Source organism: Tyto alba, unplaced genomic scaffold (assembly GCF_018691265.1).
Source record: "Tyto alba isolate M040663 unplaced genomic scaffold, T.alba_DEE_v4.0 Super-Scaffold_5, whole genome shotgun sequence".
Taxonomy (NCBI): domain Eukaryota; kingdom Metazoa; phylum Chordata; class Aves; order Strigiformes; family Tytonidae; genus Tyto; species Tyto alba.
Window position 1 is genome coordinate 4,237,121 of NW_024881326.1, and position 26,372 is coordinate 4,263,492.

The 26,372-nt window shown below is 39.1% G+C and overlaps 2 protein-coding genes across 3 annotated transcripts in view; one reads left to right on the forward strand and one right to left on the reverse strand.

The window, feature by feature from the left end:
* The window catches only part of AMMECR1 (AMMECR nuclear protein 1), a 109,978-nt gene extending 93,071 nt beyond the window's left edge, over positions 1-16,907 (forward strand). For both annotated transcript variants that reach the window (XM_042807302.1, XM_032996160.2), the window contains exons 5-7: positions 5,586-5,676; positions 7,393-7,489; positions 12,400-16,907. In XM_042807302.1, the coding sequence (XP_042663236.1) occupies positions 5,586-5,676; positions 7,393-7,489; positions 12,400-12,514 (303 nt within the window). In that variant the 3' untranslated portion in view covers positions 12,515-16,907. The remainder of the gene's footprint in view (positions 1-5,585; positions 5,677-7,392; positions 7,490-12,399) is intronic.
* A 5,526-nt stretch (positions 16,908-22,433) lies between these two features.
* TMEM164 (transmembrane protein 164) overlaps positions 22,434-26,372 on the reverse strand; it is a 44,018-nt gene continuing 40,079 nt past the window's right edge. The window contains exon 7 of the mRNA XM_032996161.2: positions 22,434-26,144. Within this exon, the coding sequence (XP_032852052.1) occupies positions 25,938-26,144 (207 nt within the window). The 3' untranslated portion in view covers positions 22,434-25,937. The remainder of the gene's footprint in view (positions 26,145-26,372) is intronic.

Here is a 26,372-nt window from a genome sequence, read left to right on the forward strand (position 1 = left end):
AAAAGCGACATGAGATCCTTTTGCAGCAGAAACTTCAACCAAGCAAACAGGAGATATGAGTGAATTTGCTGCTGTTAATTAAATTGCTGCCGTGTTCACCTTTTATAAAAGTAACTCAGAGAATGTACAAACTTTCAAAGGACCACCTGAGTGCCGTGGTCCACAAGGATGCTTCCTAAAATAGAATTTAGCATTCTTACTTACACGTGACTTTTATGTAATTACAGTGCACTTTAGTAGCTGAACGGATGTAGGGCTTTGAAACAAACGCTGGGAGTGTATGGACTGTTTCTTCATTTCTGCTAGAGAGAACCCATGAAATACTGCTGTGGTCCAGGTGCTGCTGGGGTGGAGTTTCACAGCCTTTCCATCTCAAAGAAATATGCAACATGAGAAACTCTCAGATAGGTTTCCTTTTTTGATAGTATTGCTCTTTTATTAAAGATCAGATATCACAGGACTACTTGGGAGACAAGTCATAAACCAGTTATTTTTAAACACATTTGATATTGATAGCAGTCATTCCTTCCCTGCATAAACTCAGCTTTATCCATATTTTCATTCTCCTTGAGCTCATCTTTTTGATCTGTCCTTCTACCAAGTCTTTTCTTTCCTGCACAAGTTTGAATTCCTGCCTCAGGATGCCTCACATTTTGCTGTTGATTCTCAATGCAGATACACTTGCATCTCGTGTTGCACTGGGAACTGTGTGTGTAGTTAGCAGCACGCCAAAAGAAGGAATGTAGAAGAGCTTGCTTTGGGTCCTTTAGAAAGAACTTCTCTTTGGTTTGTGAAGCTTATGCATCTGCAATTTGGGCAAATAAGCCTACACTCCCAGGGTCCTGTGAGTGGATTCAGAGCCCAGAAATGGCCCACGTGAGGTATGATTATGTTGTAGGTCTTGCAATTCCTGCTTTGGTGCTGCACGCTCTGCCTCCTTGAGAGGGAAAGGCTGCAAGGCGGATGATTCCATGTATACTGCGTGCTTTTTTTTCTAGAAATACAGAAGAGAAAAGCAAAGTGCCTCTACTCATTCCCTCTCTATTTTATGTTCTAGCAAATGAACACCTCTTTATGTTCTCATTAATTTCATTAAGAATCTGTGAGGTTTTTTGCTAGAAGGTAAAGCCTGTCTTGCTCATTCAGACCCTTTCCCCTTTTTTTTATTAAAACATCTTAAAACATTACGATTGTATGTAAATATAATAAGAAACTTTTTGGAAAACATTATTCTAATTCCAGCAGGGTAATAAATAACTAGAATTGACCAGTGGCTCTTCCTTAAAATCCCTTGAAAGCGATCTTTGCCCTGAAGTTGCTGTTCTTCAGTAAAGTAAAATCTGCAGAATTGTGCGTCCTTGTTGTGTTGATACAAAAGGCCTTTAGCCTGTGTGCACTGGTTTAAATATTAGCTTAAATAGTTGTAGCCAATAATGTTGACTGAAAGGTGGCTTTTCATTGTTAACAAAGTTGGTATGTTTAAGAGTTGTGGAAATTCTTTCCTTCCCACAAGTGTAGTGGCACCAGCAACTCTTGCAGCTTATATTCCTTAGAATAGAGAAGAAAGCCTTGATCTCAATATTTTATTCTCTTTGGATGATATTCAATGATTCAATGTATGTAAATAAATAATTCATTAAAAAAAAGAATGCTTGTTGTGAAGCAGAGAGCATATCTCCTGAGTAGTCTTTTGCCTCCATTGTTAAATCAGAATGTAATATTTAAGCCCTACCACAGATGATCAGAAAGAAGCCAGCGTATTTGCTGCACACGTGAGGCTAAAAAGCTGTAGAATTCAGCTAATAAAAAGTGGCATCGACTTCTAATAAGTGGCAATAGTTGCTTAACCTGAAGCGTTCCATTTCCAGACAAGTTTGTATACAGCTGTTTCCACAGTACTAATTAAGTAAATAAAGGGGAAAATTACTACGTTACAGGGTATCCTAGGGAATACTTTACAAATTGCAGGCCAGTTTTTTTAATTGGAAAATGTTTAGAGCTTGCTGCTGCTCAACGATCGAGCTGACAAACAGTAAGTCGGTAGAAGGATGAGCCATAACCCAGAAGGGCCTCACCTGGCTCATCCCGCGGTTAGGGGGGTGCTGGCACTGGCAGGGCCGGGGCAGGCGAGCAGAGTCTGCGGCGGCTGAACCGCCGTGCCCGCGGCGGGGATGGTGCGTGGAGCCGCGCTCCTGGCCTCGAGTGGAGAACAGCAAACGGCCAGCGAAATTAAGGAACAGGCAGACACGTGTTTCTAACACCAAGGAGGTGCTGCACCGTTCCAGCTCCGGGGATTTCCATGTGGATTCTTTGCTAAATACTTTAATGTATTTCTGAAGAAATGTTTACAATTCATCAAAAACTAATTAGTCATAATAGCATGCAAATCTCTTACAGATTCCAGTGCAGTAGGTAAAGCTGAACAGAATGATTATTTGATGATAATTTACTCCACAGTGGACTAGAAGCTTAAATTTCAATGAGGCTTGATGTTTTAGATACTTATCCAAATTTCATGTTGATAGTCTAATGAGAATAATGTTATTTCTTCCTCTCAGCGTGGTTGGAGAGTCAGTACAAGAGGAACAGATTTGTAAACTGTGCTTAGAACTTTGAGTCAGAACAGTTGAACATGAGAGTTGCTTGACCTTTGGTTTCGGGGTGGGTTTTGGAAAAATTTTTTCTTAGACCAACTGAGATAGATATATAGAGAGAGGTATTATGGACAATAATCTGGCAAGTGCCAGAAGCACTTGGCAAAACAATGTGTGTTTGCCCCCATCCTGAGGGGCATGTAAATAAATGATTCATTAAAAGAAGAATGCCTATAAGTGAATATGAATGTGTATCTATACACAACAAAGTCTGAAGTTCTGTTGAGGTCACTTCAGAAATAAAATACGTAGTTTAATGTATTCCTTAAATTTAGTGAAAGGTCCGTGGTTTTTAATTAATATTCTCACTGGACCTAGTTCTAGGTGGCCCTGGCCACTTACACAGTGGGCCAGAAAGTTTCTATCCACAGGTGTTGGATGCATAGTATATGGTATTTCATGCTCTGAAACCCTATAGAAGTATTTCTGTTGGAGGAGATTGGTGTGTTGCCTGTCTAAGTCTCTCTCCTTATTTCACTTTCCTCTCCCAGTAGCGACGGTCTAAATAGATTCCTGACCATTTGGGAGGCTGATAGGGCGGTTGTGTGGGCTTTTTGCAGCTCAGAAGGGTAACTGCATGTAGTCACTTCCCTAATAAGTGGTAATAGAAGAGACACAACTTAAACTCCATCTGCAGAAGAAGATTGATTGGTTTATTTTTCTGAACTGCACGAACAGAGGTGGTTATTGTACAAAACCTTGCCTGTAGTGTATCGGTATTTCTAGTTGGAGGAGCGTGCCACAGGCTTTGTGTAAAGTTCTGTGCTGAGCCTAGTAGGCAAGCCGGTTAGAGTCCAGCTAATGCCTTTCAAACACGTACCTACCCCTTACCTCCCATCTTAGAGAGGAATATTTTGGGAACTTTCACAGTTTGCCTCACTGCAGGAACGCTGGTCTCTTGAGGAAATCAAAATAAATGCCTAACTGTGCCTATGCCAATCTTAGCCTGCATCATTCTTATTTTGCTTGTGTGTGGCTTCCATTTATTTCAGTCAGGCCTGGTTTTGATTAACTGGAGCTAAAAAATGAAAAGCTGTTTATACTGGACTAAGAGTGCTGCTTAGCTACGCAGTTGGAATTCATGCTTTGCAGAATGCTATGAAATTTTCCCAACCAGAGGAATTGTGGGTGCAGTTGTGTTGCCTTACTCATTTTGCTCTGCATCTTTTTCTTCTACAGACATGGGCCTAGAAGTCCATTAAAATGGTTAATGGGAAACATCCAGTGCAATGCAATTACCCACTGCTTGAATGTTGCATCATAATCCATCAGTAGTGCTTCTGGTTAGTTTCTCATGAATCCTACATGATCACTATTACACAAAACAGTCGTGTAGAATTTAGAATTAATATCCTGCAGGATTTGAAGGCATGCAAAACCTGAAAATATTTGATCTGAATGCTTAGGCAACTGAATATAAACAGCTACAAAATTATCAGCTGCAAAAACTTATTCTCTTCCTGGAATAAACTTGGTAGGCTCGTTTCAGCTTCTAACACTGTTTCATTTTACTTTCAGGTCCTTTGGGTTCATAATCACATCATCTGAGTATACGGATTTGGTCTCCCTAGTTATTATATATCCATGTTATGAAAACTAGGTTTAGGAGTGTTTGGTGATGAAATACCACATTAAAATTTGCAGTGAATTAAATTTGTTTGTCTCAAAGTAATTTTTCCTCCTTAAGAAATGTTAGGTTCGTGAGGAAAAACTGTTGAGGCCATGGCCAGTCACAGGAGAGATTCACTCTCCCATTTCCCCAAGCTTATATCATATATAAAGATTATAAAGAATAAAAAATAAAGTCTCAGTAAAATATGTTAATTGAACAAGTGGTAGAACTTTGTACATATTACTTGTTTCTTGACTGTCATGAAGTTAAATAGGTTGTCACTGAAAAAATTGTTACAGCATTTTTTGATTAAATTGTGTCTAAAAAGAAGTGCCATACCAAACAACATGATACCCTTTTAAATATAAACTATTCATTTCCACATTCAGTGTTGGGAACTTTGGATTTAAATGGAAAAAAACATCTTAGTTGTGTGGGCATGAAAATAAAAATGTCCGTCTACTAATGCTTTGTGTTTATGCACAGAACTCAAAAGCAGCTGAAAACTTACTGGCAATGGAATATCTTTTATGGCATGCCTGATCCAAGTGCAGGTACTCTCAACACAATTATTGTACCTTGAAAACAGGGGTGCTTAAACAATGCCCTGGAAAGGTGCCTAGCCTCATTTTATTTTTTTTTTTCATTTTTTTTTTCTTTTTTTTTGTCTTTTTTTTTTTTTTTTTAGTTCAGCTTTATGTACAACTAACTCCTTAGTATTAGTAATTTTGGTTTCCATACTGGCATTTTGTCATATTAGAATACTTAGTAGCATGGAAATAGGAATGTGAAGCTGAATGCTTTGGAACATCTCCTTTTCCTCCTCATACATTAGCAGAGATTTTGAAGGCTGCAGGCTTGAGTTCATAGTGTGACAAATCTTCCGTTGTTCAGTTGTTACTTTGATAAAAATTAATGCTCTTCATTGAAGCATCATTAGATTTGCCAGCTGCTTGGTTGCCTGCAGATTATATCTGGTGACAGGTGATTTTATCAGCGACAACATTGCTGACAGTGTCAGAGGGAGAGAGGAGGCTTTGACACAGTGGCTTTTGCATCTCGGCTGGTTTCCTTCAGACCACAAATGAAGCTCTGTGCTGGGGAGCTGAGGACCGTGTTTCGCTGCTACTGACCTTACAAGGCTATAAGGTGAACGAGCACCTTTCAAAAAGATTTTGTTCACTTCACTACCACCTCTGGAAACTCTTTGCAAAATGGTGTTAACCACCGAAAGGTTCACATTTTGGGGTGTAGCGTGTTAGAAATCTCTTGTATGTTTTTTCCCTTGATGTACTAATAAAGCTGCCAATTTCTTGCAGGTGGGTGTACATGGCATTAGAATAGAATTCATCAATGAAAAAGGATCAAAACGCACGGCCACCTACTTACCGGAGGTTGCAAAGGAGCAAGGTCATTGTTGCACTTTATTTCATATGATCTGGTGAAGAATTTAAACATGCATATAAATCTAAAATGCAATATTTGACCCTGCACTGATGTCAGATGATGGAGCAATATTTAATTGTAAGAAGACTCTTATATAAAATGCCAATTACATGCCTGTATCAGTCCCCTTATTAGGGATTCAGTAAACTGTAGCTGTTTTTTTAAACAAGTAATAAATGCAGTGTAGCTGTAGGAAAATAAAATGTGGAGGGGTGGTACAGTGCTGTCAACCAACTTTACAGTTGTTAAAAGCTGCCAGTTTTTGTGTGGTTGTTATGCTGTGATATTCATGACATGCTAAAACCCCTAAGTGATGGGATTTCTGGTCAATTATCTGAACAGCTGATTTATTCCTAAATTTGCAATGATCAGGGTTTTTTTTTCAGTTAGGTACTTTCTGCTAGTACTTAATTACTGTTATAAACACTGGCTTCCTGGGTTTTGATGGATGGAACGGAATTACTTCCAATGTGAAGGTCCAAAATAATGTTGTTAAAGTCCCTTTTAGTAGAGGCACAGAATTAAGTTTGTGAATTAAAAAACTATAGTAGCTTTTGCTGAATAGTAATCTTTTGGACTAAGCAGCTGACTATGACTACTCATTATGTTTTGTTTTCTTCCAAGCTTGACAGCGTGTCTCAATCTTCTACATTTTGCATTGTTCCTTCTTTTTTTTGCCTTTTCATATTTGAGTTGATATACTGAAGAATAGGATGACACCTTTACCGAGGATCATCTTTAATTGATAATTCAGTTTCCAAATAGTCACTTAAAAGAGGCTTTCCAAGCTTTATTTTAAATTCAGAAAGGGGTGGCGGGGAGGCAGGTGGATGTTTGCATTTAAATTTCCAAATAGTTTGAGTGGATTGTGCATTGCAATCTGACTCTTTAAAGTACCTGGAACTACCCATTTGTATTTTTTTTTATGTGCCCAAAACTACCTCCTTCTTAAATGTAACAATGTGACTAATCTAATTGCAACTTTTAGAAATAATATGTCTAACAGCTACTTAAAATATTAGGCTTTTTAAAATCAGTAAATAGGAGTTTTGAATAGCATGAAAATTTTATTGAGAACAGTAATGAATCTGTATTTTTAATCCATCACATTTTTTTATTACCCAGCCACCTATAATATACTATCGTAGTTTTGAAATTAGAAATATCATTGTAAAGTTAAGTGATATTTATGGAGAAGTCTATTCTCTGAAGTTCTCTGCACATGTTCAACAAATAATTTTTTAAAAAAATTTATACAGAAATGTAATTTTTTGTACTGTCATAGCCATTTATAATGTATAAAATGATTGTGATACATAATCATACCTGAACATTTCAGAAAAGTTTAATTTTGTATCTTGCTGCCAATCTAGGACCCTAACCTAACCCTAAACCCTAACCCTTACTACATTATGGGTATAGTGGGTCCTCTTTTCAAATATTTCAACTACAAGATAAAAATATATGTTGTTTGTAGAGTGAACTTTGTGTGTGAAGAAATTCTGTATGTCATATTTCCTTCAAGTGTTCTTAAGTAGGGAAGAACGGTCTATGTTTTTATACAGAACTTTAGCAGAGCACTGTCATTATCAATAAAACTGCATACTGTGCGGTATTTTTGCAACATCTGTTCTTATTGCTGTATTTCTCACTAATTTTTACTACTGTAAAATCCAACAGGATGGGACCACATTCAAACCATAGATTCCTTATTGAGGAAAGGAGGCTACAAAGCTCCGATTACTAATGAATTCAGGAAAACAATAAAGCTAACCAGGTATGCATCATGGGATACTACAGATAAGTCCTGGTTTTGTAATACTGTGATGTGTTCATTCCTGGTAAGTGCTTATTTCAGATGTTAATAGTAAGCTTTCCTGTATATAGTATTAATGATTTCTTTCTTTTCACAATAGCAGTATGGACTTCTGAGAACATCTGTGCCTTGCGTAGGGATTAGTGACACTAAACAAGAAAGAAAAGGTTGTTGTTAAATACCAGGCTCCATATTTATCAGGGTACCTGCGTATTTTGATCCATAACTCTGAAAAATCTGGGCAGTGTATTACCACTTGCTTTTCACAGTTTGTTGAGGGGCTGCAAGGGATCTTCAGGGCTGCTGTTAACAGGGATTGCTTCCCATTGTCAACTTGTAGTTGAGCAGATGGTGCACTGTGGGGCTGCTGCTGCAAAGTCACCGCGGCCCCTCACTACTAGTAATCTGTTCTGTTCCTAAAGAAAGCATTGCCTCTTTTCTATCTCCCGTGGAGTATAGGTTTCCCTTACCTTAACAGGTGCTAGGTATGCAAACTGGGTAGCTGCTTTGACAGTCAGTGTGCTAGTTACACTATGTGAGGAGCAAAGACTTGAATTCAGTATTTTATTTCATACTCTGTCACTCTCGTGCAGTAGTGTCTTTTGGTTTTGCTAATTTAATAAAATGTGTTCTGGAGGGCTTCCTAATGGGTGGGAGCCAAAACATTTTAGAATTAGCAGCAGATATTCTGCCCATAATATTGTAATTATATGATGAAGGGTGGAGGAGTCAATAAGAATGACTCTAAAACGATATATTTTTATGAGCTCGCAGAATAAAATGACTGCTAAACTCTAGTTATCTATTCCATGCTTGGAGAAATAAGAGTTTTTTTCAATCTTGCATCATAAGGAAGTTAATCCTCTTCAGAGAGGCCACACTTGACATACTATTAATAAAAATAACAAAGTTAGAATCCTTTGTCCAGAACAGTTGTCCTTCCTATCTCTTATCAATGTTTAGGGACTCAGGCAGTCACAAGATTAGTTCTAAAAATGTTGTATATATGACTCTTGTTTCTGTGACCTGATTTCTTTGGAAATTCCTTCCTCCTTAGTGCAGGTAGGTGTAAGCCAGTCTTGACTTCCTTGTCCATAAATAAAACCCGATCCTGTAATTTCAGACATGTGAAAATACCTGGAATCTCCTGATTGTTTATGTGCTTTTATAGGACAAAGACCTGAGATTTTGGTTCATTTCAGCTTCCACATTTGTCATATTCATCTACAAATCTTGCTGTTACTTAGTGGTTTACATTTGGACCAGATCAGAAGGCAAAGCATTTCTTAGAAAAATAAATATTTTAGTATTAGAGGTATTACTTGTTCAGTGATCTCGTGGATGAAGAATAAAGACTTCGTGTCTCGGTGACTGTTCAGAATGCTGGACTCTTGTAGGAGCCAGGTTACTGTGGAGTAGCTGTGACTAAAGAAATCATGATATGCTGGAGGTTAAGTTAGGGAGGAGGGTTTACAGAATCCAGCTAAATTTTCAAATGCAGATCCCCAATTTCTGTTCAATTTATTTCAGCCATAAACCTTGTTATCTTCTGTTCAAAAAGAATATATGGAGGTAGCTGAGGGCAAGACTAACAGTACTATAGTTCTTAAATGACAGTTTCTGTACGCCTCAGTAAATAGGGAATATATTTTTCCAAGAAACAAAAATTCTATATAGCACAACTTTTCTTCCAGCTACGTGATTTGTCTGGAGCAATGGCTGAACACATAACAAAACAAAAAAATCCACCCCCAAAATAACCCAAACCAAAACAACTAAAAAGCCTGTATTTAGTGTATTTAAGTTCGCAACATCCAAACTGCTAGCAAAATCAGTGGCCTGATAAGTGGAATAAACAAAGCATCATTTTTAATGTTCAGAAGAAATTATTTTTTGGCTGTTTTACTTGCTTCAAAACTCAGCTTCTGCTGACGTATTATAAACAGTAGTATTAAAACAATAACCATTTCCTAGTATCAGACAACCTTTTTTAGAGTCTCATTTTAATAACTTCTTGTCATACAGTAAAACATCTGTTGGAAGACTGGAATAAAGTGCTTTTAACTTCTTTTTCAAGTCTTTGAATGAAAGTAAATGTCCTTTGTGTGAATAAAGCTTTAAGCTGATCAAAACGAGACTATTGCTAACGATTTTCACTTCAAGTTAATACCCAGTAGTTCTGGCTGTGTTTTGAAGAGAACTAAAAGATAGCAGAGCTGAAAGACGACTACTAATTCGAGGGGTTTGGAATGGGTAAGGACAGTAACTGCATTTCTCTCCCACCTGCTTAAATGTGCAGATGTGATTTTAGTCAGGCAGCCCTTGGCCTGCTTTGACCCACGGACAACCAACTTCATTAACTACCGAGCTTCTGGGTTAGTTTCATTGTGGCCAGGGATTTCCTTCACAGACCAGCTCACTCGTCACGTGCGGCGTGCCGATACCGTTCACATCAATTCAAGAAGAGCTGCAGCTCATCTCTCAGCAAGGACCAGTGGCCGTTTGTTAAATCAGTAACAACATTAACAAACCCTGTTGTGTCGAGTAGGTGTGGGCACCTTTGGTGCTCTGGAACACGTCCACTGAGGCAAAAAGCTGCAAGTGTAAGATGTTCTGCTCTGTTCCTCTGGCAAAGAGGCAACAGAAGTAAATGTGTTTGCCACCTTAATTGCTGCCATTGGTAACTCCACAGTAGTTTAAACTTTTGTGTTGGGTTGTGAGTGCAAGTGGTTGAGCCATCTGTTGTGTTTTTTTCAGACCTAAAAGAGGAGAGAACAACCAGAGCAACTCCAGAAGAAAAATATGATAGAAAGGAGAGGTGGCAGTATTTTAAATCACTGTAGCTGGATTCACCAAACCTCATCTGTCAGATCTCTTATGCAAGGTCTTTCTAAGTGAAATTTGTGGAAATGTGGAATAGTGTTGTTTTTGTGTAGATTTTACACTTCTACAGATAAGTGTAAATGTGGCAATATGTTCCTTGTTGTCAAACAATACTGATGCAAGTATTTCCAAAATATTTGTTGTCAGGGCCTGGATTCTGCTTTTAGTTACACATAGCTGGCTGATGCTATTGCGGGACCTCTCTTCATTGTTTTTCAACGGTCTTGGGTGTGTGGAGAGGTCCTAGTTGACTGGAAGCTGGCAAATGTTGTCCCATTTTTCGAGAAGGGTAAGAAGGAAGACCCTGTTAATTACAGGCCTGTCTGTCTCAGCTCAGTGCCTGGTAAAATTATGGAGGAGGTTATTCTGGGAGCTACTGAAAAACACCGAAGCGACAACGCAGTCACTGATCACAGCCAGCACAGGTTCATGAGGGGAAAGTCCTGCTTAACCAACTTAATTTCCTTTTATGCCAAGGTCACCCATCTAGTTGACCAAGGGAAGCCAGCAGATGTGGGGGGTTTGATTTTAGCAAAGCTTTTGATACTGTCTCTCACAGTATCTTTCTGGACAAAACGTCCAACACACAGCTAGACAAGTCCATAATATGTTGTGTGAGCAACTGGCTGCCAGGTCAGGCTCAAAGTGTTTTAGTAAACGGGGTTACATCAGACTGGTGGCCAGTCACCAGTGGGGTTCCCCAGGGCTCAGTTTTAGGGCCAGTGCTCTTTAATGTTTTTATAAATGACCCAGACGCAGGAATCAAATGTATATTAAGTTTGGTGATGATACTGAACTAGGAGGAGTTGTGGACTCACTTGAGGGTAGAGAGGCCTTACAGAGAGATCTGGATAAACTAGAGAGCTGGGCAGTCACCAACCGTATGAAATTTAGAACAAGTGCGGGATTTTCCACCTGGGATGGGGTAATCCTGTTATACGTACAAACTGGGGGATGAGAGGCTGGAGAGCAGCCCTGTGGAAAGAAATCTGTGGGTTTGGGTCGATGGCAAGTTGAATATGAGTCAACACTGTGCCCTGGCAGCCAAAAGGACCAAAAAACTTAGGGTGTGTTCAGAGGAGGGCGACCAAGATGGTGAAGGGTCTTGAGGGCAAGACTTGGGAGGAGCGGCTTAGCAGGTCACTTGACTTGTTCACCTTGGAGAAGAGAAGGCTGAGAGGTACCTTCATCTTAGTCTACAACTTCCTCACGGGGGGCAGAGGAGGGGAAAGTGCTGCTCTCCTCTCCCTGGTGACCAGCAGTAAGACATGAGGAAATGGAATGAAACTGTCAGGGGAAGTTCAGGTTGGACATCAGGAAAAGGTTCTTCACTGAGAGGGTGATTGATCACTGGAAGAGGCTTCTCAGGGAAGTGGTCATGACGCCAAGTCTGTCAGAGTTCAAGGAGTGTCTGGAAGATGCTTTGAGTCGTATGATTTAGTTCTAGGTAGTCCTGCGAGGGGCAGGGAGTTGGACTCTGTGATCTTTATGGGTCCCTTCCAAGTTGAGATATTCCATGATTCTAGTCTAAAAAGAATGTAACTATTTAACGTAGCTGGGATTAATTTAAAAGCAGAATTTGACAGACAGTCGATACTGATTGTTTAAAAACAGCCCAGAAACCTGCAGTGCTCGTTTACAGTTTTTCTCCTAGGTTTTATGTAGAGAGTTGGCTGAAGATACAGGCCATTCTCAATAAATCGTCATGAGTTTCTATTCCCTGTACTTCAAGCAACAATTTTTAACAGTTCTGTTTGCTTAAAATATTTTTCATAAGCACTTATGTTGTGATTTGTCATGTGATTGAAGAATGACCCTGATAACCATGGCGGTTCCCTCCCTGCCCTTGTGCAACTGAGGTTAGTCTCATTCCTAAAATCAGAAGTATAGAGCTGTTTTCATGAAATGTACCACTAGTGCAGTATTTTTAGTGCTACTTAGAGCTTGCTGGTAGCACTCCTTGAATTTGCTTCTTTGCTCATTTCTAGGTACCGCAGTGAGAAGATGACGATGAGCTACACAGAGTACCTTGCCCATCGTCAGCATCATCACTTCCAAAATGGTATTGGGCACCCCCTTCCACCATACAACCATTATTCCTGACACTGAGCCGCATGACCAGTCACTGGACCTCTCTGCAGACCTCTTCCCAGGAGACCCTGCCCCTTCCTGGTCTAGCTATCTCTATTACTGTACCATTTTATGATGATAGTTTCCGTTGCCATGTTGAGGCTTCTCAGTTGGTTAAGCTCATCGTGGCAACGGGAGGGAAAACTGCATTACTACAAAGATCCCATACTTTTTTTATTATTGAGTCACTGCAGATTTTTTTGCAGCATATATAGCCCTTGGGTTTTTTATGAAATTTTAAATTTCTACTTCATTAACATTGAATTTTATCAATCAAGGCTTTCTGTGACTGTGGATGGAAGGAAGAGTTTAAGGATTACAGTTAGGGATGCTTTGTTTAGCAAAAAGGCATTCATGGCTTATGCATTAGTAGGCGTGACAGGGAGTGAAACATATCAGATTCAGGTATTAAACTAGACAATGAATTGCATTTTCGTAACATTCTCAATAATGTTGTGTGTACAGTATCTCACCCCCACAGTAAAGATTTCATGTAGCTATGTACATGATCTTCACATCCAGCACATCCAGCCAGAATGTCAAGGCTGACATAGAAAATGCTTTTTTGGGTGAAGAGAAGCAATTACCTATACAGCAAGAGGTGATGTTAACACAGCAGCATTTTCAGAATCAAGTGGTCAATTGATAGGGCGTGACATACTCTGGTAGGCTACCAGATCCCTTTGTCTCCCGTGCTGTGCTGGGAATGGAGGGCAATCCAGCCCTGTCAAGGTGAGTCACAATGATGCATTTGTAATGAGACGATGCCTTTCTGATGATCTCAAATTAGGAGTGACATTTTTTTAAACAGGTTGGTGAGTAGCAGATGTCATTTTAGGAAGAAAATGGATTTAGATTTTAGTGCCTTTGACTATGACATAACTATATACTTATATATAAAATTCATAGAAAAAAATATAGCAAATATGCCAGACATTCTAGCAAACTATACTGAGTCTGCTCTGGCATCAGGTTTTTGGGGATTTTTTTAAAGTGAGATTTTTTTTTTAATAGCAAACATATTTTGAAAAAGAAAGATCCCTGTTTTTTTCTTCTGCTTTTTAACTTGTTGAGTTTTATCATGCAATGAAGAGTTAGATAAAGTTATTGTTTAAAAAAGAAAAAAGACCATTGTGAAAGAGCACAGGACAAGTATGCCATAATTTTACATGTTTTCATCTATTGCAGGAACGGTACTTGAGAGCTGTAAGTACTGTGTAGCAATTGTGATACCCCTCCACACGGTAAAAGGAAAAAAAAATTATTGGAACTTTTTTCTGCTGCAAAACCAGGATTTAGTAGAAGGTATGTGTGATACATCTGTACGCCCAGTATGTGGTAGGAGCTAGCTCCTTGCTCATGGGCCTGCAGAACTCCCACTAATACCTGTTGTAGTTCAGTGTGTACTCCAGGAGACAACACATGCCATCTATTACAGAAGAGACCTTCCCAATATGAGTAAACCACAGTAAGCAGAAATTCCAGTTATTTTGAATAATGAATGTTTGTAAATATATAGATATATACAATACAGATAGAAAAAATAAATTAAAATTCAGTTAAAAAAATCAGACTAATTGTAGAAATGTTTCAATAGGGTTTCAAAAAGAGATACAGATAAATTATGCTCATCCCTTATGTGAGGTTAGCTTCGCCACTTAATTTCTATGGAGGTTCCTGTAGAAGGTCTTTGGTATTCCTTCATCCACAGTATTTGATGTCCAAATATTAACATTTTCAGTTGTGATGCCTTAATTTATAAGCAGAGGGCCTGAAATTTCAGGAGCCAAGAGATGCCAGCCAGAAGCTGCAGAAATTAATAGATGTTTATACAGAGGCTATTTTGGATGATACTGTTGTCTTGTTTCTACTTGGGGAACACTTTTAAATGGATTAGTCTTCAAGTGGAAACTGTGAACAAGTGGCTACCTGCTAGAGTTGTGTTGGTTTTTTCTCTTGCCCTTATAGGGAAACTGAGCACAAACTGAATCATTCTGCTGCAAAAAAAAAAAAAAAATAAAATAAAATTAAAAAAAAAGTCATCCAACCCCATCTTTATCTGTCATCTCGTTACAGCATGCTCATGCTCCTGTATGAGCTCATCGTTAGAAGTTTTTTAAAAAGATCTATTATATATAAAAATATATATGTATTGAAAGGTGCTAATCAACCTCAAGCAGGTCACGTGACTGGTCATGCGGATCTAAAATCATATCAGATTTTTTAAAAAATCTTCGATATATGCAGATGTTATACAGAATTTCTTACCAGTGTAATAATGATATACTGATGAATAAACAATCCTGCAGGTTTTTAAGGACAAGGTCAGCAATACTTCCCACCATGGCTTGGGGGAGAAAAGGATAGTTTTGTCTCCTTTTTGTACACAGCATAATGCACAATGCATTTTTGTCTATCTCTTAGTAGCTGTTGCTTAAAAATATAGTTAAAAAGGTGTTATACAAACTGTAAAGGTGTGCTTTTGAAATGAGTTCATGCCAGACCCTTCTGGACCAGAGTTTTGTATCACTAATTAAAAAACTGTTACAGAGTCTGTGGTCAATCAGATTGTATGATATTTTTTTAAAAAAAAAGATTGGAATAATCAGTCTATCTACAGTGTTTCTAGGACACCTACCTCCTCAGCATGCAAGTGCTGAAAATGCTATGGATTGTTTGTGTGCAATTGTGGGTTTATTTGTACAAAATGTGCAGTTCACTGTGACATGCACTGGGACAGAATAGGTCTGTTTGCGTAAAGCTGATCAACAGTTGCTTTCACAAATGTCATTCCCTCAGTTACGTTTAATACCCTTTTAGATACCTTACTGGGTTTAGATAAAGATTTTTAAATTTTTTGTTTGTTGTTTTTTTGGTTTTTTTTTTTGATTTGGGGTACTTCATAAGAAGTTAAGGTACAACCAAGTAGCTTATTTCACTGTTTTTTAAGTTGGAATGCTGATTTTTTATGAGCACTACTCAGTTTGCCTTATTCCATTAATGAGATTGTTGGGGGTTTTTTTGTTTTTGTTTTTTTGGTTTTTTTTTTTTTCAATTGTGCTTACTGTTCCTAAAAACCCTGTTCTGTAAACCGAGTTAGGCAACAAAACCCTAGACTTGACATGGAACTATAACATAGTCATGCTTCACGTGGCCTTCCTTCTGCCTGGACTGCTGTAGCACTGACTTGTCACCATCTCAACCCCAACGCTGGTCGCAGCAGGGGGAGGGCACACGACAGTTCTGACCTCAGAGACACTGTTAAATCAAGGCAGTCGAATCCATTTGCACACCCTGGCGTTTGTATATGGACCTCTTTACTTGTCTTCAAATGTGCGGGTTTTTACAATTGTTGTCTGGAGTAGGTCACATCTCTTATGTGTGTTAGATCGAACCAAAGAAGCCTCCAGCCATGCCCAAATGCTGCTCCTAAAGCCTGCCTTCCAGTCCTTACAAAATCCCTGCAGGATTAAATGTGTTAACTTTTTTATTTTTGTACAGTTTCTAACTGATTTTTGCTAGTGATGTTAATTGAATTAAGTTTATTTGGGGAGTCTGAATATCTCCGCCATTTAAATAAACTGGTGACTTTCCTTTTATGTTTAAAAAAAAAAAAAAAAAAATTAAAAAAAAAAAAAAAAAGAGAAACCCAAAGTGTGCCTCTCAGATTTAAGGGTTTCTGGTTACATTTATTCTTAAGACCAGCAATGATTCTTTATATACAAAGATATGTTTTCCTCGTTTTTTATTACTGTTAAAGAAAAAAAATAAAAAATAAAAACCTCTTTCTTTGCTCTGGACCCAGTAATTGCGCTGGTACATAAACGCACTGAGAAAACAAACTTTTGTTTGAACTTTTGTAACAACTTATGACTGTTTTTGTATATCAAAGTTGATTCTTTTCAAGATATTTGGATCTAGTTTCTAAGTTATTTTAGTGTTTTATATGTTACGAAAAAAAAAAAAAAAAGACTTTAAATTGTTCACCAGCATCTTGAGTTATCTTTAATGCAGTGGTGACACATGATGGGCTCAGAGCTACCTGGAGTAGCTTGTAAGGCCTCTGTCTTTTCCTTCCTTAGTAACTTGATTGATTACAATAATATCACAGATTACCCGAACCCCCTGCCTTTACAACTAGATCCTCCTCCCTTCCACATTTAATTGCTATTAGTGTGAAGAAACTGTTGAAATGGGCATTTTAATATAAGTACGGCTTAAAAAGAGAAAAATGAGGAAAAAGAAAAAAAAAATAGAAGGTTATCTGTGGGTCTGTGAGATATGGCTGTGGAAAGATATTGTAGTAGTTTTAACACTATTGTTATTACCTTTTAAATCATTTACCCAATAAAATAAGGAAAAAGAATCACTATTTCTTTTTATGTTTCTCTGCTTAATTGTGCGGCTTGGTCAATTTTTTTATTTAAGCATTTGCACTTAGTTTTAAAGGCTAATGATTTGTTAGAAATATTTTTCTGTGATTAACTCTGTCTTTCCATTTTGCCTACTGTAGGAACAGATTGTGGACAGGTGCATGCAGCTTTCAGTCTAATTCAGAAGTGAGTTGCTAAACGCTTCAAGTTTTATCAGCATTTGTATCAGTTATTATTTATATCAATATTCATGTATCAGTTGAGTTTTGTACTTATGTCTAGCTTTAAATACGGAATTTTGTCCAGGTTCGGGCTCCTTATCCTCTGAGAGAGGGGAGCGGTTTCAACCTTTTGAAGCAAAAGTTTGTTGCAGAACCAGTTATACTGGTGTAACCAATACATTGCCTACACTACTTGTAGCAACATTATTCAACAGAATAATGTGGGAAAATGTATAGAAAAAAAAATCTTTAAGTATTACTTAAGATAATTTCAGTACACTTTCTTTATATTACGCTTATGGTAGTAGGCTCGTAGGTGTGATTTTTAACGAGTACCTAGGCTTGCTTTGCAATGAGGGATTTATCTTGCATATCATATCTAGCCAGTGGCCAGACTGTCATGTTGACCAAACTCATGAGAAAAAAAAAATGATAAGAGTTTTTGCACTGAGCTATGGGATTCCTGCAATGTATGGAAGGCCAGAAAAGTCATCTTTTTGCCCTTCCCCAAAAGCTTTTAGTCTTAATCCAGTGGGGCCATTTTTAAATTGTTTTACTTAAGCAGATCCAGGGAGAAGAGCACACCAGAACCTTGAGTTCATTGACAACTTTAACTGCCAGCTTCTCGCTGTCCCTGCAGTACCTCTGGCTGGGCAGCAGAGCTTCCTGGGCTGTTGGTCAGCGGGTGGGGAAGCCTTGGCAAACCTCTGCGGTGGTGTGGATGGCTGTGCTGACCGAAGAGATGTTTTATTGAGGAGGGCAGGAGCATGTTCCTGTGCATCAACAAAGCCCCAGTCCAGCTGACGACAAAACAAAGTACCCAGACAGGTAAAACTGACTCGGAGAACTTTGTTCCCTGAGCCCAAGTTTTAGTGTGCTGAGAAACATCTTCTACCAAGTCTGAGTTGAAGGGAGCATTTTTTCTTTCTGCAGAAAATTCCTGAGACAAAGCAAGACATTTTTAGCATCTCCCCAGAATTCAGATCCAATTTTAGATGGGGTTTTGTTTGCCTTTGACTAACAAGATTAACAGATCTCCTGTCTGTAGATGCAAAGTCTTTGAAAACAAACCAATGAAATCCACGTAACCTTTAGATGTTGAAGATTGATATTCCACTTGCTTCGAAGCCTTCATTTAGAAGATTAAAAAAAAAAAAAAATCCCTGAAGGGAAAACTGGTTTCCATTGTTTTAGTATCTCACAGATTTCGTATCACTAGTCTGAGTTGGGTAAAACCTACCTAAACTCACAGTCCCTGGAGATGTATTGTTAGTTAAAACTTCCTACCAAAAGCTTCCCACTCTTCTTGCTCCTTTAGCCAACTATGTGGCTATCAGGCTATAAAAATCAAACTAGCAAAACAGTACTGTTCAGGATGTTGCAGAGGTGGAATCTTTCTTACTCGTACATAGATGTTGGTATTAAACAAACAATGAAAGGCTGACTTAAAATTACTTATAGAGAGGGGCAGAGGATAATTTGCAGTGCCTGTAAAAGGAAATTGCTTGCTCAGTTCATCCCAGGTTTCCAGAAAGCACTTCACACTAGATTTCTTTCTACTTAAGCTGTTGTATCAGTCTTTATGCAGTTCCAGAGAAATTAAGCTGGAGAATTGGTTCTGTTCCCCAGCTGCGCGAAAACTTCAAACTTCTCCAATGCAGATATAATAATACAGGTGGGCAGATCCAGTGTGTTCTTCCAGGAAGAGTAGTTGCCAGGAACCTTGCACAATGAAATACCTGCTTGTCAGAGACGTACTAGGTCACAACGTTATTGCAGTCTATTTATATGTATTTTTCATTACAGCCAGAAACATTTCTGAAGTGCATTAAAAGTACTTTGCCATCACCCATGGCGTGAGATTGTCTGAGTACCTTGATTACAGTAGATTTCTGAGCAAAGTTTTGAGCTGAAAACTTCCGTACGTGTTCTACAACCTTCTAAAATGACATAGAACAGGAAATAAAAGACACCGCTGACGTTGTGGCAAGAACAGTGGAAGAAGCATAGAGAAGGCATCGTAATACTCTAATACTGTTCCCTGAGCTCTTTACCTGAAAGCCATGGACAGGGAATATTTAAACAGTGGTTAAAGGATGTATGTCCTAGAGTGAGTTCTGCCCATAAAGTCAGGCTTGGCTTGTAGTGATGGACAGGTACCAGGCACAGGTCATACTTAAATGCTTAAAACTTCCAGAAACGCTGGTAGTCATTGTTCTCACAGAAACTGCTGCGTGCAGGGTAGACTACATCTAGCAGTACAGACTGCTTAAAACAGGAGAATCCCTATTCTTACCTGATTTGGTGATTGGCTATCTAATATTAAAGTCCCTCTGGGTCTCATAACTTCATACTACAAACTGAAGGGGAAAGTCAATTTTGGGTTTCTTACCTGGTTTCTTACCTGGTTTTAAAAAGTCCTAAGCAAGACAGACTCAGTGCCTGGCATGATCAGAATGATAACAAAACTGTACAGTATCCATTAAAATGCATTTATTTGTTTTCATTCAAAGGTTTAACAACTATTTGCCCAGTGATCTGGGCCTAGGGCACAACAGCGCAAAAAAACATCAGACCAAAATACAAAACCAAGTACACAAATTACCCCTTATTTGTAAACGTTACCTCATAACCAAGTTTTAGCACATTAAAAAGTTTACAAAATTTATAACACTCTTACAAATTATTCAGAACTAACAGCATCGGTGGCAGTTGAGCCTCTCCACATCCATCCTTGCCCCTGCCAATACCATTCTGTGCCTGGGTAATGCCGCGCTTGAGCTAGAGGGGTGGGTGACTGGAACCCCAAGTCTGCCTTGTGCTGCAGCCCCGGGCCCGAGCAGCTCCAGCTCCCTTGCACAGTTTGGTTGGTGAGTGGTGTGGCTGTGCTCACTGTCCTGCCTGCTGCGTCCTCTGCAGCATTGAGAGAATGACTCAGTAAATGCAGAAATCGTTTTTTAAAAAGTACAAAATTGACCCTGAAGAAAAATAAAATCGTTTAAAAAACAGCTTGGCTTTGACTAAGTTACACTAAAAGCTGCAAGACAGATTTACAGCAATATCACTTTGACTACAAGATCACAAAAATCAACAGATTCGTTATGATTTTTTTTTCACTGTAAAAATGAAAACATCAAAGTTGACCTGTCTGCCTGTAGAAACCTTTTGCCTCCTATAAAGGGCTGACATATGCCCTCTTCCTGGGTTTTGGCCTTTTCAGAGCTTTGTTAACTATGAGGACTAATATAATTCCTAAGAATCCACCTCTAGTGAAACAACTGCAACAGTGAGAAAAACAGCACATCTATATTTCCATTAGCTACAGCTGCATAGGAAACAAATGCCTGCAGTTTAGATGCAAGACTTAAGACGTAAAGTACAGTAATTTAACAGTTGCAAATAGCCATTTCTGAAAGAAAAATACCATTGGGCTTTACAAAATTATATCAAATATACATAAATATCAAAACCCTGATTGTGGCCAGAAACAGATGGATAAATCTACAGTGAGGTACCCTGTGATCTTAAGGTATGCAAATGGACTGATTTTTCATGTCTCCCAACTTCAGCAGGGCAGCATCTGCGGAAGCACGGGTCGCCGCTGCTGACAAGCAGCTTTTGTCAAGCCCTAAGCAGCCGAACCAAAACCAAGCGTAGGCGTGTGGCCGCAGACTGGCTCTTCAGCGATCTACACACGCATGGTCAAGAGCTGTTATTTTTCACCTTTCAAAAGAAACAAGATGCAATTTTTTTCTTTGGTGCTTAAATAGGAGGAAGTTAAACAAATAGAGACAGCTCGAACGCTGTGTACGGTGTCTGAATCCTTAGAAATCAGCACTGCCCGGATCCTGGACAGCTAAAGCCTTGGCACAATACTTGCCGGATTCACAGGCCCGATTGCTCCATGTTATGGTGGGTACACAAACATTACTAGCTCACGTTTCTGCTTTGGAGGGCTACTTACTCTAGGGCTGCATAAACTAATCAGTAAACAAGTTTATTGTAGTTACTAATGCTTCATTTATGCATACATTTGGAGGCAAACTTAGTGGCAGAAAGTTATCAATTTCATCACTCTTTGTTTCTTTTGTTTGAAGTGCCTACAGTGCTACAAATTAGGAGAGGGCTCTGTTCAGATACCTTAATACACACCAGTATCTCTGTGAAGCCTAGGCATTGGCACTGCACAAAGTTTTTTTTATCTGGTACTGTGCCTGACCGGCTAGTGCCCAGCGAAGCAGCCCACTTCAGGGTGAGATTTTACAGTCGGCTTCAGCTACTGCTGCAAGGAATAGTCTGTCCAGCTGTATGGTCCCTCTCCTGCTCTGCTCCACAGCTGTTGCTAATGTTTTCAAAACTGTTAGTGCTGTGACTAAAGATCCAGGAACGTTTGCTCAAGGAGGACTAAGACTACCCTTTCAATTGTCTGTTGCACTGCTGCAATGTAAAATCTCATCACTAGGTACCAGGCAAACAGCTTCAAGTTATCTTGACGTAGTTTGTGTGTATAATACCATAGTAGAGAATGCCAGCTAGCTTCCAAGAGTAGTATAGTTCTGCTTTTTCAATATCCAGCATAGATAAACATAATAGCAACCAAAGAAATCGTCCGTATAGCATAACTGCCTCCAAAATGAACCATTCAGGGAAAAGAAATCATCAGCCTCTGCCAGGAAAGAGAATAAATAACCCCTATGGAGGTATTCTGCTTTTCCACTCAGACCAGTATCCTCCACACTGAACAAGCTCTGCCGGATACATATTCCAAACAGATACCAGAGACTGCTAAAGAATCAAGGATACGAAGTTCCATGACATTAGCTTCAGAAGTTTGTTCCCTTTCTGCTCCCATTCTGCCCTGTTCTTCACCTGTGAAGCTTGTGTCTCAGCTATGCTGATACGGTTTCTTGTGGCACCATACCATAAACCAGAATGAAATACTACATTCAAAAGGGACAAAGGGAGAGAGGGGGATAATTCAACTCTTGGGGCCCCCACTACAGGAAAGACACTGAGATGCTGGAGTGCGTCCAAAGAAGAGCAATGAAGCTGGGAAAGGATTTAGAGCACAAATTCTATGAGGAACAGCTGAGGGAACCAGGGTTGTTCAGCCCGGGGAAAATGAGGCTCCGGGGAGACCTCATCACTCCCAAAAAATACCTGAAAGGAGGTTGTAGCAAGGTGGGTCTCCATATCGTCTCTCAGGTAACAGGCAACAGGACAAGAGGAAATGGCCTCAAGTTGTACCAGGAGGGCTTTAGTTTGGATATTAGGAAAAATTTCTTCACCAAAAGGGTTGTCAAGCACTGGAACAGGCTGCCCAGGGAAGTGGTTGAGTCACCATCCCTGGAGGTGTTTAAAAGATGGGTGGATGTGGCCCTTAGGGACATGGTTTAGTGGTCGGCACTAGTGGCTGCCAGTGCTGGGTTTATGGTTAGACTCGATGATCTTAAAGGTCTTTTCCAACCTAAATGGTTCTATTTTAACTCAGCCAGTTTCACTGATATTGTACAACAAGCAAAGAAGCAACAGCTTACCGTCAAAAAGGTGAAGGTTCCATTGCCTTCCCATCACGCCTGACTCCCGCTGCACCATTCCACTCTTTTAGAGCAGCTCCAATACTTCTAAAATCCTTATGGAGTGTAGTAGTTGGCTTACCTCTCTATTTTTTTGCTGAATTACCTTGTTCAGTTAGCCCTTGTAGCAACTTAAATTGGTACAGAAGAGTTCAGCGAGCTCCAGAACCTGCACAGGTAAGGTTTGAAAGGGGACTCTGGGTGTGGCATTGGCTTCGATGAGCAGTTCTGTCACCATACTCCATGTTGTGACATTATGCCTGAAATTTCCAGTGTGACTCAAAACAACTGGCCCGGCATAACATGGAAAAGCACGAGTCAGAGCAGAGTGAGAGAGACCTGTGTGTGTGCTAGGGGGTGGGAGGGAAGGCAGGAGCGATCACAGTCACAGCGCCTCTGCTATCAAAGTCCATAGTCCAAGTGGTACAACTACTCCAAGAATCCTTTCATCCAAAGTGCCCCGGGGATCTCCCTCAGGTTGGCTGTATTTAACATTTAATCCCTGCTACTGAATTTTAAGTCAGAAAAGCTCACACATTTTGCATTCCAAGCAAACTGCCTGCAGTGAGTGAGACACCTGAGCTTATTTAAATGCTTCTGCAGTCTTAATTGACCAGAGGCAGTCAGTGGTGGCAAACAGCAGCAGTTTTATACTTGTTTAGAATGTGCTGAAGAATATGACTACAGATAGGAAATTCTGCTGGTTTGGACAAAAAAAAAAAAAAACAAAACTGCTACTTTCACATAACTCAGGAGTTTTTTCCAGTAGCTACAATATTGTGAAGAAAAAAAATAAACAGGAAAGATTCTTAAAAAACAAAACAAACACACAGAAAAAAAAAAAAAAAAAAAAAAAACAAAGAAAAAAACCAAAACAACCAACCAACCATAAGTGAAGTGAAGCAAATAATAATGCTAAATGACACTTGCAAAATTTGGCTAAAATCATTCTATTGTAATACCAAACATTCCTTCTAAGCAAGACTGAAGCCATCATAAGGCATTTTGCCAAATTCCTAAGTGAATAAATAAACTGTGATACACTCGACTAACTGTGGGGAGGGAAGAATCACTGGGTATTCCATTCAGCTATTCACAGGAGATGAAGTACATTAATAGTGGGCATGCCTTAACATCCAGCGCTGTGCATCTTGGCATCTCCCAGCAACATCCTGCATTTCATCCTGCAATACTGAATCTGCTGAAATAAACAGCAAGAACTTCTGTCACTTCAGCAGCTAATTAAGTGGTCTTCCACAGACGGATTCAGGCCTTCAATACCAACCGGTTCTTTCGTTAGGCCCCGCTCCACAAATACTTAGGCGGAATATGCCCAGTTTCACTGAGGCAGCAGTGAGACTCTCAGTGAAATTCGTTATGTACTTAGACATTTGCAGGGTCAACAATTGAAAATAACTCTCTATGGCTGGTAGTTCATGAGGTGCTTAGCTTTCTCAAGTTGAATTCTGATTAAAAACACAAGGAGCTGTATAGTCTGTATAACTAAGACTAGTTATACATGTTTGGTGGCCAGTTCAGGTATCTGTCAGGTTTTCACAATGTGAGAGCACAGTATATTTCCTATGTATATATATACACACACAGCCAGGCACAGAAGAAAGCCAGAAACCAGTTTGTAAATTAGAATGTGGGACAATATATTTCTGATTGAGGTGTATTGGTTTTTTAATCACACGGAGTAAAAATATTTGAAGTAGCCATTTGTTCCCTCTCCAATTAAAATTTTTCTTTCTTAAGAGGAAAAAAAAAAAAAAAAAGCCACTTCTTAATCTTACTTTTCCTTCTTGAGGTATAAATGACTGTACCTTAACTTCAGAATATATCTTCAGGTGATCCAGCTGGAGGAGGTACAATGGTTTTGTTTTATCTTACAAGTCACAGCTTTGACAACACAATGGATCTATAAATTGCAACACTTTTGTACAACAACATTCCTGCAGCCCTGAAACACAATAGTCTGCATAACAGACTCACAATTAACTATCTGGAGGAACATACTCAAGATTTCCTATCTTTCTGCCCAACAGTTTCTCCTCTAGCCTTGGAAAATTTGAACAGGTACACATAGTTTACTATTTATCATTCTGCCTATCTATGTCCTGTTCCCCAAAAGGCATGTTGACAGGAGGGTTTAGTCATACTAGTAAACTGGAACACTTTCTTTTCAGTAGAGGCCTCCACTGATTTGATGTTCCTTTTTATATCTGTAATTTAAAATCAGTATACAGAATGTATCAGAGCTGTAGAGAGAAAACCTAGTTTCATTTTGTTTCTTCACTAACCACTCTACTGAGTGAGGATCAGTGTAGATCACAGAGGAGGAATGTTTCAAAAGTTACTGAGTAAAAACCAGAAAATTCTGATGTTTACATTGGATTCTCTATCTCCACTCTCTCTCCCATCTAAGTGGAAGATTTTGTTCAGTCAGGTTAGAACAGTGAATGAAGTATCATAGCTTAAACGTAATATGGTCTTTTGAAATTACTTCAACACGGTGTTTTTCCACTCACTCAAACAAAAGCATCTCCAGAGCATCAAGATCTGATGGGACTTAGCCAGATAGATATTTATCCGCAGCAGCTTAGAAATGAAGTAGTCAATTAAAAAAAGAAAAAAAAAAAAAAAGTAATTTTTGAATGAGTTATTGTTCCCCAACATTTTCAACCAGCTTAAATAAAATACAGTAGAACCCCACTGTTTCACACTTACGACTGGGAGATAAAGTCTACGTTGTTTCACTGTGACCATTTAGCAAGATTCAAGTGCTCAGAGTTAAGCCAGGATGATGCACTCAACCCGTGTTCTGTTCACATCAGTGGAGTGTTGTAATTCAGCTTTATCTCCTACGATATAAGTATACTTACGTTTAATGGAATAGAAGTCAAAACGAGGTAGCACTGCCACTCTCTGTTGGAATGTGGACAGATCCTGGCCTAATTTTAAACGGTGGTTTAGCAAGATTCTACTGTAATCTACACAAAAGGTATAAAACACGAACCTTTTCCAGAGTAAGGCCACTAATTTTGCCACTGGCAATAGGCAGTGAGAAACAGCAGTTAAAAAAAACCTCACTTCGTTATAGAGGTGTTTCTGAGGCAATAAACTGTGGGGAGAAGTATAAACACATTGTCCTCTCATCCCTCCTCTTTGTTTTCCAGTATAAGTATCTCTGCTTCCTGTATGCACTACTCCATGGGGAGAAATTTCAGTCTATTTTCTTAGCGGGGAGTCTAAGCAAGTCCACGCTACATTTAAAGATGGGGCCAGCAGTGTAAAACAGTAGGATTACAAGCTTCCCATGAGTCATGGTCATGACAGTCTGATGTCCAGATGCCCAGATTCGATACCAGGGCCCATAAAATGGATCTGAGACGGCTGGGCACAACATGTTGTTCAAATTCACTTCTGTAACCTGAGAAAGTGACAACAGATTTATCAATTAACAGTATTTTTGTGTTGCACTGATTCAGACACCTAAAATGGTAATCTTGAAATTACCATAGTAATAAAAAATGTTTAGGTGACACTCCTTTGTTCAACACAAGTAGGGCAGCTTTCAGATGAAAAGCAGATCCAAATTCAGTTGTGCATTTAACAGATGGATTTATGCAAGTACATAACCAATTTATGGAAATATTTT